Source organism: Mustelus asterias, chromosome 12 (genome assembly GCF_964213995.1).
Source record: "Mustelus asterias chromosome 12, sMusAst1.hap1.1, whole genome shotgun sequence".
Lineage (NCBI taxonomy): Eukaryota > Metazoa > Chordata > Chondrichthyes > Carcharhiniformes > Triakidae > Mustelus > Mustelus asterias.
In genome coordinates this window covers 101,802,517-101,822,157 of record NC_135812.1, presented here as the reverse complement: position 1 = coordinate 101,822,157, position 19,641 = coordinate 101,802,517, and the positions used below count along the sequence as shown (strand labels likewise).

Below are 19,641 nucleotides of genomic sequence, written 5' to 3'. Positions count from 1 at the left end.
CGGAGAACCGCCTGGGCGCAGGCGCATGGTGAGGACGTCACAAGCGCAGAACAAACCGCTTTAGAAAAACTAAAATATTAACCGGGACTGGAGCCGCAGACTGGTTAATGTGAAGAGAGATCGGTCAATAATCAATAATTAACATGATTCAATATTCCCCGGGCTACAGAGGCGCGATCTTATGGCGTCATCTGGAAGCGACGCTGCTGTTGCCGAGCAACCGCCCCCGGAGGTTATTTTGAAGACAATGTTTTCTCTTTGATTTCCGCTGCAATAATTAACCAGCTTCACCCACCCGGGATTAATCTTCACCCACCCGGGATTAATCTTCACCCACCCGGGATTAATCTTCACCCACCCGGGATTAATCTTCACCCACCCGGGATTATTCTTCATCATCCTCCCTGCCTGCGGCCGGCAGCCCGAGTCTCCGCCTGGAAGAATGTGTCTCCTCCTGGGAGGGACCGGGGTCGGCAAAACCCTGCTGCTCAAGAAGCTGCACCATATCCTTTAAACTATAGACACTGCACGATGTCCTTTATATAGAGACCGCACCATATCCTTTATATAGAGACCGCACCATATCCTTTATATAGAGACTGCACAATATCCTTTATATAGAGACCGCACCATATCCTTTATATAGAGACTGCACAATATCCTTTATATAGAGACCGCACCATGTCCTTTATATAGAGACCGCACCATATCCTTTATATAGAGACCGCACCATATCCTTTATATAGAGACCGCACCATATCCTTTATATAAAGACCGCACCATATCCTTTATATAGAGACTGCACCATATCCTTTATATAGAGACCGCACCATATCCTTTATATAGAGACCGCACAATATCCTTTATATAGAGACCGCACCATATCCTTTATATAGAGACCGCACCATATCCTTTAAATAGAGACCGCACCATATCCTTTATATAGAGACCGCACCATATCCTTTATATAGAGACCGCACCATATCCTTTATATAGAGACCGCACCATATCCTTTATATAGAGACCGCACCATATCCTTTATATAGAGACCGCACCATATCCTTTATATAGAGACCGCACAATATCCTTTATATAGAGACCGCATCATATCCTTTATATAGAGACCGCACCATATCCTTTATATAGAGACCGCACCATATCTTTTAAACTATTGACACTGCACAATATCCTTTAAACTATAGACACTGCACAATGTCCTTTATATAGAGACCGCACCATATCCTTTATATAGAGACCGCACCATATCCTTTATATAGAGACTGCACCATATCCTTTATATAGAGACCGCACCATATCCTTTATATAGAGACCGCACCATATCCTTTAAACTATTGACACTGCACAATATCCTTTAAACTATAGACACTGCACAATGTCCTTTATATAGAGACCGCACCATATCCTTTATATAGAGACCGCACCATATCCTTTATATAGAGACCGCACCATATCCTTTATATAGAGACCGCACCATATCCTTTATATAGAGACCGCACCATATCCTTTATATAGAGACCGCACCATATCCTTTATACCGTGGGCGGCACGGTAGCACAGTGGTTAGCACTGCTGCTTCACAGCTCCAGGGACCTGGGTTCGATTCCCGGCTTGGGTCACTATCTGTGTGGAGTTTGCACATTCTCCTCGTGTCTGCGTGGGTTTCCTCCGGGTGCTCCGGTTTCCTCCCACAGTCCAAAGATGTGCGGGTTAGGTTGATTGGCCATGCTAAAATTGCCCCTTAGTGTCCTGGGATGCGTAGGTTAGAGGGATTAGCGGGTAAAATGTGGAGGGATATGGGGGTACGGCCTGGGTGGGATTGTGGTCGGTGCAGACTCGATGGGCCGAATGGCCTCTTTCTGTACTGTAGGGTTTCTATGATGATTTCTATGATATAGAGACCGCACCATATCCTTTATATAGAGACTGCACCATATCCTTTATATAGAGACCGCACCATATCCTTTAAACACTGCACCATATCCTTTATATAGAGACCGCACCATATCCTTTATATAGAGACTGCACCATATCCTTTAAACTATAGACACTGCACAATATCCTTTAAACTATAGACACTGCACCATATCCTTTATATAGAGACCGCACAATATCCTTTATATAGAGACCGCACCATATCCTTTATATAGAGACCGCACAATATCCTTTATATAGAGACCGCACCATATCCTTTATATAGAGACCGCACAATATCCTTTAAACACTGCACAATATCCTTTAAACTATAAACACTGCACAATATCCTTTAAACTATAAACACTGCACAATATCCTTTAAACTATAGACACTGCACCATATCCTTTATATAGATACCGCACAATATCCTTTATATAGAGACCGCACCATATCCTTTATATAGAGACCGCACAATATCCTTTATATAGAGACCGCACCATATCCTTTATATAGAGACCGCACCATATCCTTTATATAGAGACCGCACAATATCCTTTATATAGAGACCGTACAATATCCTTTATATAGAGACCGCACAACATCCTTTAAACACTGCACAATACCCTTTAAACTATAAACACTGCACAATATCCTTTAAACTATAAACACTGCACAATATGCTTTATATAAACACTGCACAATATCCTTTATATAGAGACCGCACAATATCCTTTATATAAACACTGCACAATATCCTTTATATAAACACTGCACAATATCCTTTATCATAGAAACCCTACAGTACAGAAAGAGGCCCTTCGGCCCATCGAGTCTGCACCGACCACAATCCCACCCAGGCCCTACCCCCATATCCCTACATATTTACCCCCTAATCCCTCTAACCTACACATCTCAGGACACTAAGGGCAATTTTAGCATGGCCAATCAACCTGACCTGCACATCTTTGGACTGTGGGAGGAAACCGGAGCACCCGGAGGAAACCCACGCAGACACAGGGAGAATGTGCAGACTCCACACAGACAGTGACCCAAGCCGGGAATTGAACCTGGGTCCCTGGCACTGAGAGGCAGCAATGCTAACCATTGTGCCACCGTGTCGCTCTGTACACAGATTATTACAGTGCTGTAATGGAATGTAAGATAGCAGTTAAGTAAACAGCTTACAAAGAAAGACTTTGTATTCCTATTGCACCTTTCACATTCTCAGGTTGTCCCAAAGCACCTCACAGCCAGTGAGATCAAATGTAGTCATTATTGTGACATAGGAAACAGGGCAGTTAATTTATACAAAGCAGAATTCCACTAACAGTAACATTGCAATGACCTGATGATCTGTTTTTGTGATGTAGCTGGAGGAATGGATACATGTAAGAAGTTTAACAACACCAGGTTAAAGTCCAACAGGTTTATTTGGTAGCAAATGCCACTAGCTTTCGGAAAGGCTGTCCCTTCGTCAGGTGGAGTAGAGAAATGCTCACAAACAGGGCATACAGAGACAGGGGCGGCACGGTAGCACAGTGGTTAGCACTGCTGCTTCACAGCTCCAGGGTCCCGGGTTCGATTCCTGGCTCGGGTCACTGTCTGTGTGGAGTTTGCACATTCTCCTCGTGTCTGCGTGGGTTTCCTCCGGGTGCTCCGGTTTCCTCCCACAGTCCAAAGATGTGTGGGTTAGGTTGATTGGCCAGGTTAAAAATTGTCCCTTAGTGTCCTGAGATGTGTAGGTTAGAGGGATTAGTGGGTAAAACGTGTGGGGGTAGGGCCTGGGTGGGATTGTGGTTGGTGCAGACTCGATGGGCCGAATGGCCTCCTTCTGCACTGTAGGGTTTCTATGATTTCTATGAGAAACTCAATTTACAGAATAATGATTGGAATGCGAGTCTTTACAGATAATCAAGTCTTAAAGGTACAAACAATGTGAATGGAGGGAGCATTAAGCATAGGTTAAAGAGATGTGTATTGTCTCCAGACAGGACAGCCAGTGAGATTCTGCAAATCCAGACAAGCTGTGGGGGTTACAGATAGTGTGACATGAAGCCAAGATCCTGGTTGAGGCCGTCCTCATGTGTGCGGAACTTGGCTATCAATTTCTGCTCAGCAACTCTGCGTTGTCGTGTGTCGTGAAGGCCGCCTTGGAGAATGCTTACCCGAAGATCAGAGGCCGAATCCCCGTGACCGCTGAAGTGCTCCCCAACAGGAAGTGCTCCCCAACCAACAGGTCTTGCCTGGTGATTGTCGAGCGGTGTTCATTCATCCGTTGTCGTAGCGTCTGCATGGTCTCCCCCAATGTACCATGCCTCAGGACATCCTTTCCTGCAGCGTATCAGGTAGACAACGTTGACCGAGTTGCAAGAGTATGTACCGTGTACCTGGTGGATGGTGTTCTCACGTGAGATGATGGCATCCGTGTCGATGATCCGGCACAATCTGTAAATTGAGTTTGTGTCTCTGTATGCCCTGTTTGTGAGCATTTCTCCACTCCACCTGACGAAGGGACAGCCTGTTCCGAAAGCTAGTTGGCATTTGCTACCAAATAAACCTGTTGGACTTTAACCTGGTGTTGTTAAACTTCTTACTGTGTTTACCCCAGTCCAACGCCGGCATCTCCACATCAGGGATACATGTTGGCCAGCACACTGGGGATGACTCCACTGCTCGACAAAATAGTGCAATGGGATCTTTTACAGACAGCTGAGAGAGAAGGCTTGGTTTAATTTCTCTGAAAGACCAGTAAGAAACAGTGTTTCTCCTGACCGTTAGAAATGAAGGGGTTCTTTTCTGCTCTGGATGCATTCCCTTGTCTTAGTGCTTGTTTTATGGTGTAACATTGACAAAGGGCTGTGGCGACCACCTGCCAGAGGCGATGGATGATGAGAAACTAAAGAGGAGAACTACACTGGCCAGAGGCTGTAGAATGAAGAAAAAAAAGACCAGCACTGATAAAAATCTAAAGATGAAACGAATTGCATTTATATAATGCCTTTCACACCTCAGAGCATGTTAAAGCACTTTACAGGTCATGAAATGTAGTCACTGCTGTAAGAGAACTAATTTGTATGCAGGAAAATCTCGCAAACCGATCAGATAATCTGTTGGAGATATTGTCCAGGTCACCCCCCCCTGCTGTTCTTTGAGATAGTTGGATCTTTCACCCTCACCTGAGAGAAAAGACGGCGCCTCCCAACAGTGCAGCAGTCCCTCAGCACAGCACTGGAGTGTCAGCCCGGAGTCCTGTGTTGGAGTCTCTGGAGTGACCAGCGCCCACAGCCCCCCTTAGAAGTGGTACAAGCGACACCAGCTTTCCATGAAGGGCCAGTCATTTTCAAGCTTTGAATATTTCGATACATCCCAGATTGTGAAATGTGAATTTATCAAACTGTAACATTCCATGTTGTTAAATATTTCCTCCCTTTGGATCCTTGACTGGTGTGCACAGATGAGTTTGAAAGAAAACATCGATGAACTGGGAGAGCCTCCACCTACACTTCCCACGGTATACTCAGACTGACTTTCTGATGTGTTCAATAGAAAACTTCCGTTAAAGCTTAGAATCTTAGAATCTTAGAAACCCTACAGCACAGAAAGAGGCCATTCGGCCCATCGAGTCTGCACCGACCACAATCCCACCCAGGCCCTATCCCCATATCCTGACATATTTACCCCCTAATCTCTCTAACCTATGCATCCCAGGACACTAAGGGGAATTTTTTTAGCATGGCCAATCAACCTAACCCACACATCTTTGGACTGTGGGAGGAAACCGGAGCACCCGGAGGAAACCCACACAGACACGAGGAGAATGTGCAAACTCCACACAGACAGTGACCCAAGCCGGGAATCGAACCCAGGTCCCTGGAGCTGTGAAGCAGCAGTGCTAACCACTGTTCTACCGTGCCGCCACGCTTTGGGTGGGATTTTCCAGCCCCTCCCTGGGGTGTTTTCTGGTGACGTCCGTGAAAATGTACAAGATCCTTTAAAAATAATTTCAATAATTGTGAAGAGCAAACATGTTGGATTTTGTACATGAACTATAGTGCTCCCAAGTCTATTAAATCTGATTTTTATAACTCGAGGTACACTTTGATTTTTAACATCCTTATTTATATTTGCCGTAACTATTTATTTATATCTTATTTATATTTTCAGTCATTGGGAAGAGCTGGAAATTCCTGCCCTTTAAGTATTATGAATGGTAATCCTTAGAACACCCTAAGCAAGGGCGGCAGAATGGTTAGCACTGCTGCCTCATGGCGCCAGGGACCCGGGTTCAATTCCGGCCTCGGGTCACTGTCTGTGTGGAGTTTGCACATTCTCCCCGTGTCTGCGTGGGTTTCCTCCCGGTGCTCCGGTTTCCTCCCACAGTACAAAGATGTGCGGGTTAGGTGGATTGGTCATGCTAAAATTGCCCCTTAGTGACAGGGAGATTTGCAGGGTAAATGTGTGGGGTTATGGGGATAGGGCCTGGGTGGGATTGTGGTCAGTGCAGACTCAATGGGCCGAATGGCCTCCTTCTGCACTGGAGGGATTCTATGATTCTCAGCCAGGGCCCGGATGTCGGATAATACACATTTTCCATCTTGAATCAGTCGTAATCTGCCAAAGTTTTGTCAACCTTTGCGATTTATGGATTTTCATTCCCCATTCACCTCTACTTCCCCAGGAAATTTAAATAATATATTTAATGTTTAAACTTCCCACCACAATCAGATCATAAGGCAAGTGAGTAAAATCCTAAGTCTTGGCAATACTGTTGGTTGGGACAGAAGATATCTCCGTCGGCAGTAAGAATCTTACACAAAATAAGTTTGTAACTGATGAGCCGACAGTACAAAGCTGGCTATGATGTAGAAGGAATAGAAACATAGAAGATAGGGGCAGGAGGAGGCCATTCGGGCCTTCGAGCCTGCTCCACCATCCATCACGATCATGGCTGATCATCCAACTCAATAGCCTAACCTGCACGTCTTTGGACTGTGGGAGGAAACCGGATCACCCAGAGGAAACCCACGCAGACACGGGGAGAATGTGCAGACTCCGCACAGACAGTGACCCCAAGCCGGGAATCGAACCCGGGTCCCTGGCGCTGTGAGGCGGCAATGCTAACCACCGCGCCACCGTGCCGCCCCTCTGGAGTAACCGAGGTGGAGAGCAGTGCTGCCTTCAAACTAGATAAACATGAGAACAGGGGTAGAAGGATACATGGATAGGTGTTAGATTAACCGGGCTGGGAGGAGGCACATGCTCAGTATGAACACTGGCTTGGACCCGCTCTGTTTCTCTGTGCTGTAAGCTCTGTCTGATTGTACTGTGTCTGAGAGCGTAATCTCACCAGATCCAGTGGGTGTTTGGTATCATTTTTATTTTTAACCAATCTGCTTTCCTGCAGGTGGGAACTAACTTAACCGATCTGATGATTAATAAAAAGAGGATCACCGTTCGAGAACTAGGAGGCTGCATGGCACCTATCTGGCCGAGTTACTACGGAGATTGCCAGGCTGTGATAGTGAGTATTGGCAGGTTTGATTGTCTCAAGCTAGCTGAATATAACAAATGGAAAACACAACAGGAGGTGCAGACACGATGAATCAACATTTCATTCTTGTCTGAAATTGTTTTTTTTTATAATTCATTCGAGGGATGTGGGTGTCACTGGCAAGGCCAGTGTTTATGCCCAGCCCTTATTGCCGTTGAGAAGGTTGTAACTAGCTGCCTTCTTGAGCCACGATGTGGAGATTGAGGAGCACTGCTGCTTCACAGCTCCAGGGTCCTGGGTTCGATTCCCGGCTCAGGTCACTGTCTGTGTGGAGTTTGCACATTCTCCTCGTGTCTGCGTGGGTTTCCTCCGGGTGCTCCGGTTTCCTCCCACAGTCCAAAGATGTGCGGGTTAGGTTGATTGGCCAGGTTAAAAATTGCCCCTGAGATTCGTAGGTTAGTGGGATTAGCGGGTAGATGTGTGGGGGTAGGGCCTGGGTGGGATTGTGGTCGGTGCAGACTCGATGGGCCGAATGGCCTCCTTCTGCACTGTGGGGTTTCTATGATTTCTATGATTTATATGCCCTGTTTGTGAACAGAATTTCCACTCACCTGAAGAAGGGGCTTGGGGCTCCGAAAGCTCGTGTGGCTTTTGCTACCAAATAAACCTGTTGGACTTTAACCTGGTGTTGTTAAACTTCTTACTGTTCTTGAGCCACTGCAGTCCCTGAGGGGTAGGTACACCCACAGTGCTGTTAGGGAGGGAGTTCCGGGATTTTGACTCAGCGACAGTGAAGGAATGGAGATAAAAGCAAAATACTGCAGATGCTGGAATCTGAAACCAAAACAGAAACTGCTGTAAACTCTCAGCAGATCTGACAGCATCTATGGAGAGAGAATAGAGCCAATGTTTCAAGTCTGGATGACTGGGCAGCATGGTGGCACAGTGGTTAGCACTGCTGCCTCTCAGCACCAGGGACCTAGGTTCGTTTCCCAGCTTGGGTCACTGTCTGTGCGGAGTCTGCACGTTCTCCCTGTGTCTGCGTGGGTTCCCTCCGGGTGCTCCGGTTTCCTCCCACAGTCTGAAAGACGAGCTGGTTAGGTGCATTGGCCTTGCTAAATTCTCCCTCAGTGTACCTGAACTGGCACCGGAGTTGGTGACTAGGGGATTTTCATTGCAGTGTTACTGTAAGCCTACTTGTGACACTAATAAACAAACTTCTTAAAAACCAATAGAGGGTTTTCCACCAGATCCCCGTTGACTCCAGTTTCGCTAGAGTTTCTCGATGCCACACTCGGTCAAATGCTGCCTTGATGTCAAGGGCAGTCACTCTCACCTCACTTCGGGAGTTCAGGTTTTTTGTCCATGTTTGAAGTAAGGCTGTGTGACCCTGGGGTTAGCCAAGCTGTGTGCTGGTGAGCAGGTTATTGCTAAGTAAGTGCCACTCAATAATGCTGTTGATGACTCCTTCCATCGCTTTGCCAATGATCGAGAGTAGACTGACGGGGCAGTAATTGGCCAGGTTGGATTCGTTCAGCAAGCCCTGGAGTTCATGCACCAATCCTCAAGTTTTACCCTGCCTCTAAAAAGGTGAATGTTTTCCTCCTAGTTCATGATCGATGCTGCCAATCCCACTCAGATTTCATCCTCCTGCATTCAGCTCCTCTCCATCCTCACTGCTGAGCAACTACAACAAGTTTCCATCCTCATTCTCTTCAACAAAGTGTAAGTATGGCTCTGAGCAGACTGCCTCAGTGTGCGTGTGTGGGGTAATCTCAGCCTATGTCATTGAATACAGAATATGACAATCCCTTTCCTCCATTCGGGAATAGTATAGCTTTAATTCCTTTAACCAATCCTTTCTCATGATCATCCTGGGCACAGTTGCTCCCCATCCTGGTTAGTCCCAGTGAAACACACTACAAGGCAAATGGAAATATCACAGTAGAGCTTGGCGTCCTGAGGTTCAGAGGGGTATATTATTGAGTAGAATAAAGGGGACTCTAATGCATTGGACCCACGCTTCCCCCACATCTACAGCTGGTGCAAAAGATGACATTGGGTGGGTTAACTAAAGAGGGTTTGTGTGGAACTGGCTCAGCAGGGCTGAATGGCCTGTTTTTTTGTATTCATTCATGGTACATTGGCATCGCTGTCTGACCAGCATTTATTGCCCATCCCTAGTTGCCCTTGTTCAGAGTTGAGAGTCAAACACATCGCTGTGGCTCTGGTGTCACATGTAGGCCAGACCAGGTAAGGACGGCAGATTTCCTTCCCTAAAGGACATGAGTAAACCAGATGGGTTTTTCTGACAATTGACAATGGTTTCATGGTCATCAGTAGATTCTTAATTTTGGATCTTTTATGTTCAAATTATATTTTTTATTCAAACTCCACCATCTGCCGTGGATTTGAACCCGGGTCCCCAGATCATTAGTGGAGATTCTGGATCAATAGTTTAGCGATTACACATTGCCTCCCCAAGTGTGTGTGCTGTAAATACCATGTAATTCGACAAAGTACCCATCAGCCAGATGCAAAGGCTGGAAAGTAAAATATTAGCCAAAAGCTCAAAACAAGAGTTCAGATTGAAAGCTGTGGTTAAAGATAAAATGCAATAGCTTCCCGAGTGAGGAGCAACACCTTATTCATATTTAACTGGGTGGGTTGTGTTTATTTTAATTTCAGTGACCTTCCCTGCTACATGTCCCTTGTGGAAATGAAAGGCCTGTTCAGGATGGATGATATCATTGCCTGTGCCAAGCAGCACATCAGCGTGTTGGAAGTTAGCGCGTGGGACGGGAGAGGACTGGACGAGGTCTTTAAATGGCTTCACTCGCAAAACAAGGGCAAACATTCATCTTGAAGAGAGACGGAGCCCTGGGCGACCAGGTCCACTGAGAACACACAAGAGCCCAGAGATGGATTAAGGCGGGGAATATGAGCAGTTGTTACTGAGAACATCACTGCCCTTGTATCTGGAGCTGGACTGCAGTCGAGTGTAGAAAAATGCGACGGACTATGGAGCATTCAAACTAAACAACGGAAGCTATGGTGAATTCAACAACGTACTTGTGTCAGCAGAATCAAATTGTCCAGTCCAGCTTAGTTAGAAATGACACTAGATGTCAGTGATTACAGCTCAGGTAACTATATACTCAACACCTTTATGTAACTCAACCCACAGCACATTCCATAGTTTCTCATACTAAAACCTATTTAAAACTTACGGTATTGTTAGTCTATTTCTACAAATCGTCTCAGGCACTGGTGATTACAGTCAGTGGGATATTTGTACAGGATCATTGTTGGAGGTTAGCTTTTTCACCCTGCACTAAATCAGGAGTCCCTGAACCCATACTAAAACTCAAAGTATCATCCAGCGGTAGATATAATAGAAATCATCATAGAAACCCTACAGTGCAGATGGAGGCCATTCGGTCCATCGAGTCTGCACCGACCACAATCCCACCCAGGCCCTACCCCCACATATTTTTACCCACTAATCCCTCTAACCTATGCATCTCAGGACTCTAAGGGGCAATTTTTAACCTGGCCAATCAACCTAACCCGCACATCTTTGGACTGTGGGAGGAAACCAGAGCACCTGGAGGAAACCCACGCAGACACGAGGAGAATGTGCAAACTCCACACAGACAGTGACCTGAGCCGGGAATCGAACCCGGGACCCTGGAGCTGTGAAGCAGCAGTGCTAACCACTGTGCTACCGTGCCGCCCAAAAGATATCAGCCAGTTATTAAAAGATAGGGGGTAAAAAGTGGGACTGACTAAAGTGCAACTAGTGGAAAAACAGTCCCGGTCTTCAGTAAGAGCACACACCAACACCAGTGAGGACTGGCAAACGAGCAAGGTTCTTTTCATTTATGTATTGTACCTTCGCCCCCAGGGTGGGGGGACCCCGGGGACGGGGGGGGGGGCAGCCTCCAGCTTCCATCAAATTCCCTAAAATGAAACCAGGCTTTCATGTTTTTTTTCCTAAAATCTCAAACGGCTGCTGTGTAGCATCCAGAAAACTGCCAGAGAATAAAAGGGCCCATCAGTCACACACCACCCTAATCACAAACAAACCAGAACACGGGGTCCAATGGACCATGGCTGATCCGTCATCTGAATCCATACTTTGCCCATCTTCATCTTAATAACTCTGGTTAGCAGAAAGTTATCAATCTCTGATTTAGCATTAATTGTCTAAGGATCAAAAACCCTTCACAGATGTTCTAATCTTCGACCGCCTTGTGCACGTTTCCCAACTTCACTCATGCAACATCTGGCTCTAATTTTTAAAGAGTATAATCCCCTTAGCCCTAGACCACCCAACTGACAGAAATATTTCCTCATTATTTATCCCATCGCCCTTAAATGTCTCAAATTCACTCAGGTCACCCCATAACCTTCCGCATTCCAGGAAATGCAAGCTTCAGTTCGTGTACCGAAAACAGAAAACGCTGGAAAATCTCAGCGGGTCTGACAGCATCTGTAGAGAGCGAGAATGAATAGAGGCAACGTTTCGAGGCTGGATGACCCTTCATCAGAGCTGAAGACCAGGAAAATCAGACAGGAGTTATACTGTGACTGTGAGGGTGGTTGGTGCTGTCATTGAAAGGAATGGCACAAAGGGAATGTAAACAGTGGAACATTCCCACAGACGCTGTCAGACCTGCTAAGCTTTTCCAGCATTTTTCGGTTTCAGATTCCAGCATCCACAGTATTTTGCTTTTATCTTCAGTTTGTGTAATCTCCTCTTGTAACTTAACCCCTTGGAGTCTACTTTCAAAAGTACTTGAATCAGTTGCAATAAAATATTTGCGTTGAGGTGCTAGAGTCTGCTTTACACTCCGACTGAATGAAGATCCTTCACCAGGGAGGATTGAAGTATCACGCAATATTAAAAAACACGGGGGGGGATATGATCGGAAGTTTCTGCTAATGCCCCTGTATGAATAATGGGTCAGTGTACCTCAAAGACTCCCACCTTGTGCATGAGCTTTTTAAAGATTAGACCGTTAATACATCAATGACGATCACAAAAATGAAAGCCCCTCTACTCAGTGAAACTTTCCAATTCAGTTAAATGTTGGCTGCATTCAGAATCGTTGGAGCTGCTCCGACAGCCTCGGATTTACAAATATAGACAAATAAAAGCAGTCGGTGCTGCTCGCTCTTAAGGGAGCGGCTGTCACAAAACCTAGCTAATCATTCTAATATCTGTGTTACCCTTTCTCTCGTGACAATTCCTCATGTAACTTCACTCAACCTTCAGTTGCTCACCGTGTGTTAGACAAACAAGGTGTTCCTCAGAAACTGTCAGATTTGGCTTTTCCTGACAACCCCGCAGAATGGCCAGACCAGACAGCGATGGTTTAGTTAAATCATGAATGTGCGAAAATTAAAGCATAGGAGAGCAAATGTACACTGGTACCAGTATTAATGGAGATATTAGGGGACTGTCACAGTAACTTCATTGCAGTGTTAATGTAAATCTACTTGTGACACTAATAAACAAAAACTAATGCCAATTTGATGATCAAAATAAAATGGACCACAAAAGCCACGCTAAATAGCAATAGGTTCAGACTAGATGTACTCTCGCAGTGCATAGGGTACTTGTATTCTTAGCAAGGATCATGGAATCCTACAGTGCAAAAGGAGGCCCATCGAGTCTGCACCGACCACAATCCTACCCAGGTCCTATCCCCATAACCCCATGCATTTACCCTAGCTAGTCCCACTGACACTAAGGGGCAATTTAGCATGGCCAATCCACCTAACCCACATGTCTTTTGGACTGTGGGAGGAAACACACGCAGGCACGGGGAGAACGTGCAAACTCCACACAGGCAGTGACCCGAGCCGGGAATCGAACCCGGGTCCCTGATGTTGCGAGGCAGCAGTGCTAACCACTGCGCCACCACAAGGATGGAACAATGACAGGATTTGTAGAGGTCGGAACAGCGTAAATTTGTGGTGTGTCTGACCAGGACTAACATCCGCAGTTGCTCTAACTCAGACCTGTGGGTTCCACTTCCTTTCCCACTCCAGCAGTCACTACTTGTTGCAATGTTCTGCCCCCTCACCCATCCTCCCAAAACCCTTCCGTCAGTACCCGACCCCGAGAGCTAGGGACTGATGGCTCGGAAAGTCAAACACTGGGTCTTTTTTTTATTAAAGTGATTGGTGCTAAATCCCAAATATAAAAACATACAATCAAATCATTGGAAAAATATAAATCGGAGTGAAGAGGCAGCTGGATGGGCTGGTGGGGTTGAAGGATGTCCATTGCGATTTTAGATCCAGTCCTTGTTAAGCATTCAGGGTCAGTTATGTCAGTGCTGGTGACACACCAGTGAGGACCACTCAGGTTGGCCACGGTATGTTCCCCAGAGAAGCAGCTCGGTAACGTATTGCACCATCGGCTAAACGGGGCTGAACAGTTTTGTGGAGCAGCCGACACTCGCCTGGCGAGAACGCAGGGCATTCCAGCTAGCTGGAAAACCCCTCGTTCCTGTGAAGTAGGGGTTTCTCACTCTCATCCAAGTCATCTGTGTAATCATCTCCTGAGGGTAGAGAAAAAAAATCTTGATTTGTAAATCAGCTTTCAACCAGGCAAGTAGTTTAACTGCTCCCCGAGGCTCAGTTTCTGGCCATTTTCCAAATAATTCCGTTTTCAAAAAATCTATTTGACATAATTTGGCCCGTATGACACAACCCCCACCACACTGTACAGCTCATTTGAAAACAAGTGAAAAATTTAAAAATAATATGGGTGGCACAGTGGTTAGCGCTGCTGCCTCACAGCGCCAGGGACCCGGGTTCGATTCCCGGCTTGGGTCACTGTCTGTGTGGAGTCTGCACTTTCTCCCCGTGTCTGCGTGGGTTTCCCTCCGGTTTCCTCCCACAGTCCCAAGATGTGCAGGTTAGATGGATTTGCCAGGCTAAGTTGCCCCTTAGTGTCCCATGATATGTAGGTTAGATAGATGCATCATGTGTAGGGTTACGGGAATAGGGTGGGGGTTGGGAGAGACTTGGAAAGGCACTCTGAGTCTCAATGGGCTGAATGGCCTCCTTTTGCACTGTCGGGTTACGCAGATGGAAATTTAGGTGGGAGCTCCCCCCAGTGGCTGGTCGGTATGCTGCGCCATGTGCAAGGAAGAGATTTGCATTTTGTATAACACCTTTCACAATGTCGGGGCAAAATTAAGTATTTTGGAAGCGTAATTTAGGAAATGTGGCAGCTAATGCTTACACAGCAAGCTCCCACAATATCCATATATATTTTTAAGTAATGTTGATTGGGGGATAAATACTGATGTGGAGATGCTGGCGTTGGACTGGGGTAAACACAGTAAGAAGTCTCACAACACCAGGTTAAAGTCCAACAGGTTTATTTGGGAGCAAATGCCACTAGCTTTCAAAGCGCTGCTCCTTCGTCAGGTGGAGTGGGAGATGTGCTCATCTCCCACTCCACCTGATGAAGGAGCAGCACGCTCCGAAAGCATTTGGTAGGCATTTGCTACCAAATAAACCTGCTGGACTTTAACCTGGTGTTGTGAGACTTCTTACTGGATAAATACTGACCAGGACAACAGGAAGAACATGCACTCTTATCCTTTGAAATAGTATTATGGGATCTTTTACCCGGGAGGCTCTGCGTTTAACCGTAACATCTGAAAGAGGGTTCCTCTGACAGGGCAGCACTCCCTCTGTGGAGTGTCAGCCTCGATTAAAGGGGCTCACTCTGGAATGGGACTCGAACCCGCAATGGAAAGCGAGTGCACTGATGCAGCGGCCTACACCTGACACTGCATGAGGAAGGGTGCGGCAGCGTTGGAGGCAGTCCAGAGGAGGTTCACCAGATTGACTCAGGGGATGAAAGGGCTGACGTATGAGGAGAGATTAAACAGTTTGGGTTTATACTCGCTGGGGTTTAGAAGGATGAGGGGGGATCTGATCGAGGTATATAATGTTTGAAAAGGGATTGATAAAGTAAATGTGGACCAAATGTTTCCTCTTATGGGGCGATCTCGAACAAGAGGTCACAGGTACAGGCTGAGAGGCGGTAGATTTAAAACTGAGAGGAGGAGGAACTACTTCTCGCAGAGGGTGGTGAATTTGTGGAACTCGCTGCCCCAGAGCGCGGTCGAGTCTGAATCATTTCTAGAAGGAGATAGATATATTTCTGATAAAAAACAGGATAAAGGGATATGGGGAAGAGGTGGGTTTGAGAGCAGGGAGAGATCCGCTGTGATCTGATTGAATGGCGGAGCAGGCTCGAAGAGCTGAATTTGCCGCCTTCTGCTCCTAATTCCTGTGTTCCTCTGGTACAAAAAGGCAGAATAGAAAGAACCCAGATTCTATCCCTGGTGTGGGGCACAGGCTGAATGATAAACCAGCCTCCCATTTCTCAGAGTTATACAGCATAGAAAGAGGCCCTTCGGCCCATTGTGTCTGTGCCAGCCATCGAGCGCCTATCCTGATCCCATTTTTCAACACTTGTCTGTAGCTTTGTACGCTTCTGAGTGCAGTCAGGGTGTGGGGAATTCACTGCACGAGTTGGTGGTAGAGGCAGAAACCCTAAACTCTTTTATAAAGTACCTGGATCTATGCCTTAAGTGCTGTAAGTTACAGGGCTATAGGCTAGGTGCAGGAAGACTGGATTAGAAAGGACATCTGGATGTCTTCAGGCTGACATGGACAAGATGGGCTGAATGGCCTCCTTCTGTGCTGTAACTTTTCTATGGTTCTAAGGGGCGTCGGGCATGGATAGCATTGGGTCCGACAAGTATCGATCCTCCACAAGCTGGCACTGCTTGTCCAGAACCCAGCATAAAGAATGACCAATGCAGGGAGGCACTGAGTACCTGCGGGCTGTCCCCCATCCTGACTCACTGTCAGTAGGAAGTCTCACAACACCAGGTTAAAGTCCAACAGGCTTATTTGGAATCACAAGCTTTTGGAGCACTGCTCCTTCATCAGGTGAGTGGAGAGTTGGGTTCACAAACACAGCATTATATGGACACAGACACAATTGCAAGATAATGGTTGGAATACGAGTCTTAACAGGTAACCAAGTCTTTACAGGTACAGACAGTGTGAGTGGAGAGAGGGATAATCACAGGTTAAAGAGGTGTGAACTGTCTCAGGGCAAGACAGTGGGCTTGCAAAATCCTAACTGTCCTGGCTTGAGACAGTACACATCTCTTTAACCTGTGATTATCCCTCTCTCCACTTACATTGTATCTGTAAAGACTTGGTTACCTGTAAAGACTCGCATTCCAACCATTATCTTGCAATTGTGTCTGTATATGCCGTGTTTGTGAACCCAACTCTCCACTCGCCTGACGAAGGGGCAGCGCTCTGAAAGCTCACGATTCCAAATAAACCTGTTGGACTTTAACCTGGTGTTGTGAGACTTCCTACTGTGCCCACCCCAGTCCAACGCCGGCATCTCCACATTGCCCGAGACAGAGAGAGAGAGAGGGAAGAATTTCTAAATAATAACTATTTTTTCTGGTTTAAGAAACATTTTTCAAATATTAAATTCCATCCACTTAACCTGACACAGGCTAAAAAAGAATTGTACAACCAAGTAATACGACAAATATTTTTAAAAAGGAGCAAAAACAAAATCCCCCCTGCCCCCTCAGCCCCACACTGGCAAACTCTCAGGTGAGAAGTGTTGGAATAAAAGGCCGATGTGGGTAAACAGGGCATTGGGCTCGTGACAATTCCTCCAGACTGCAACCGTCTCGATACAAACCAGCCCATCGCCACAGGCAGCGGATAATCCCAAAACGATGAAACGAGCAGTTACCATGGAGATGTTGGAGTGCAGTCTCAGTGCTGTCAAAGTGTCTCAACCCTTCGATCGCTGCTGAAGTCAGTATCGACAGAACCTTAGGCTGAATGAGAAAGGGAGGTGGTTATTCCGGCTGCCTCCTGGACTGATCTTTGGAGTTGGGAAATAGATGTTACTAAAGATGAAGGTTTTGACTTTTCCAGCACCACCATCTCGTTTGCTCTCATGTACATTGCGCCTCTGTCAATGCAGTGCTGAAGTTTAACAACAGCGGGTTAAAGTCCAACAGGTTTATTTGGTAGCAAAAGCCACACAAGCTTTCGGAGCCTCAAGCCCCTTCTTCAGGTGAGTGGGAATTCTGTTCACAAACAGGGCATATAAAGACACAGACTCAATTTACATGAATAATGGTTGGAATGCGAATACTTACAACTAATCAAGTCTTTAAGAAACAAAACAATGTGAGTGGAGAGAGCATCAAGACAAGCTAAAGAGATGTGTATTGGGGCCCCACAGCCTGCCTGGACCTGCAGAGTTTCACTGGCTGTCTTGTCTGGAGACAATACACATCTTTTTAGCCTGTCTTGATGCTCTCTCCACTCACATTGTTTGTATCTTAAAGACTTGATTAGTTGTAAGTATTCACATTCCAACCATTATTCATGTAAATTGAGTTTGTGTCTTTATATGCCCTGTTTGTGAACAGAACTCCCACTCACCTGAAGGGGCTTAAGGCTCCGAAAGCTTGTGTGGCTTTTGCTACCAAATAAACCTGTTGGACTTTAACCTGGTGTTGTTAAACTTCTTACTGTGTTTACCCCAGTCCAACGCCGGCATCTCCAAATAATGCAGTGCTCCCTCAGCATTGCTGTCACAGAACTCAGCAGATACTGGTTGTAATTTACAGCATGCACAATCCAGTACAATCTGGAACATGCACACATTCCAGGGTGCATGGCCACTGTGGGGCAGCACTGCGCCAGGGACCCGGGTTAGATTCCCGACTTGGGTCACTGTGCGGAGTTTGCACATTCTCCCCATGTCTGCGTGGGTTTCCTCCGGGTGCTCCGGTTTCCTCCCACACTCCAAAGACGTGCAGGGTTAGGTTGATTGGCCGTGCTAAATTAACCCTTAGATGTCAGGAGGATTAACTAGGGTGGTGTTATGGGAATAGGGCCTAGGTGGGATTGTGGTCGGTGCAGACTCGATGGGCCGAATGGCCTCCTTCTGCACTGCAGGGATTTGTGCACAATTTGGGGTGCACTCAATGTTGGTTATGAGGGGCCCCAAAATAGAAGGTAATTTCCCAGAGCTCGCCGCAAGAATTAAAGTCACACGGCATTGCAAAAAAATGGCACCCATCCACGCGGTACAAAAATGTCTCACGGTGCTTCCTAGCAGAGTTCAAAATTCAACATTGAGCCACCCTGAGATATGAGTGCAGGTGACTCTCAGCTGGTCACCAGGATCACCCTTCGAAAAAGAGGAGGGGGGGGGGTGGAGAAATCTAGGGAGGGAATTCCACAGGCTAACAGCCAGCAATAGTGGGGTGATTAAAAACCAGGGTGTGTGTGTGGGGTGGGGGGAGGGAGGTGTTGCACAAACATTCAGAGCATACCTGGAAATTTGAGAATAGTAGACACACACGCTTCTGTTGGAATGTCTGGATCAGTTCCCGTATGCCATTCACTGTTGTGTAGTCAATGTTGCTGACATGAAGGCAGTCCAGTATCACAGAGTGGGGAGGGTTCGCTGCTGGAGGAAAGGCGTTCCAGTTCATTAAACACCGGGATTATTCATAGAACCATAGAAAATTACAGCTCAGAAACAGGCCTTTTGGCCCTTCTTGTCTGTGCCGAACCATTTTATGCCTAGTCCCATTGACCTGCACTTGGACCATATCCCTCCACACCCCTCTCATCCATGAACCCGTCCAAGATTTTCTTAAATGTTAAAAGTGACCCCGCATTATCTGGCAGCTCATTCCACACTCCCACCACTCTCTGCGTGAAGAAGCCCCCCCTAATATTCCCTTTAAACTTTTCTCCTTTCACCCTCAACCCATGCCCTCTGTGGTTTTTTTCTCCCCTAGCCTCAGCGGAAAAAGCCTGCTTGCATTCACTCTATCTATACCCATCAAAATCTTATACACCTCTATCAAATCTCCCCTCAATCTTCTACGCTCCAGGGAATAAAGTCCCAACCTATTCAATCTCTCTCTGTAACTCAGCTTCTCAAGTCCCGGCAACATCCTTGTGAACCTTAAATAAAGGAAGCAAGGTGAGAGAGAGAGCAAGGAAGGAATGAGGGAAACGATGCTCAGAGTGTGGCAGGGATAGAGATGGCAAACCCAGGACTGCATCAGCAACGAAGGCGAGAGGTTACAAAAATATGATAA

At 46.5% G+C, this 19,641-nt stretch overlaps 2 protein-coding genes across 3 annotated transcripts in view; one reads left to right on the top strand and one right to left on the bottom strand.

Moving 5' to 3' along the window:
* Positions 1-208: 208 nt before the first annotated feature.
* arl16 (ADP-ribosylation factor-like 16) lies at positions 209-12,252 on the top strand. The gene is made up of 5 exons (XM_078225740.1): positions 209-504; positions 5,389-5,446; positions 7,340-7,456; positions 9,036-9,151; positions 10,115-12,252. The coding sequence occupies exons 1-5, from the start codon at positions 443-445 to the stop codon at positions 10,290-10,292; spliced, it is 531 nt and encodes a 176-aa protein (XP_078081866.1). The 5' UTR covers positions 209-442; the 3' UTR covers positions 10,293-12,252.
* A 1,339-nt stretch (positions 12,253-13,591) lies between these two features.
* Positions 13,592-19,641, bottom strand: part of slc26a11 (solute carrier family 26 member 11) — a 41,177-nt gene continuing 35,127 nt past the window's right edge. The window contains exons 15-17 of one of the 2 annotated variants that reach the window (XM_078225726.1): positions 18,862-18,998; positions 17,259-17,346; positions 13,592-14,001 (exon numbers count right to left, since the gene is read on the bottom strand). In XM_078225726.1, coding sequence (XP_078081852.1) covers positions 13,928-14,001; positions 17,259-17,346; positions 18,862-18,998 — 299 coding nt within the window. In that variant the 3' untranslated portion in view covers positions 13,592-13,927. The remainder of the gene's footprint in view (positions 14,002-17,258; positions 17,347-18,861; positions 18,999-19,641) is intronic. The other variant, XM_078225727.1, reaches the window with a different exon arrangement.

Coding starts and splice junctions, on each gene's coding strand:
- arl16 (XM_078225740.1), top strand. CDS start 443: ATGTGTCTCCTCCTGGGAGGGACCGGGGTCGGCAAAACCCTGCTGCTC. Junction 505..5,388: donor CTGCTCAAGAAGCTGCACCA/TATCCTTTAAAC, acceptor CTGGTGTGCACA/GATGAGTTTGAAAGAAAACA. Junction 7,457..9,035: donor GAGATTGCCAGGCTGTGATA/GTGAGTATTGGC, acceptor TTTTCCTCCTAG/TTCATGATCGATGCTGCCAA.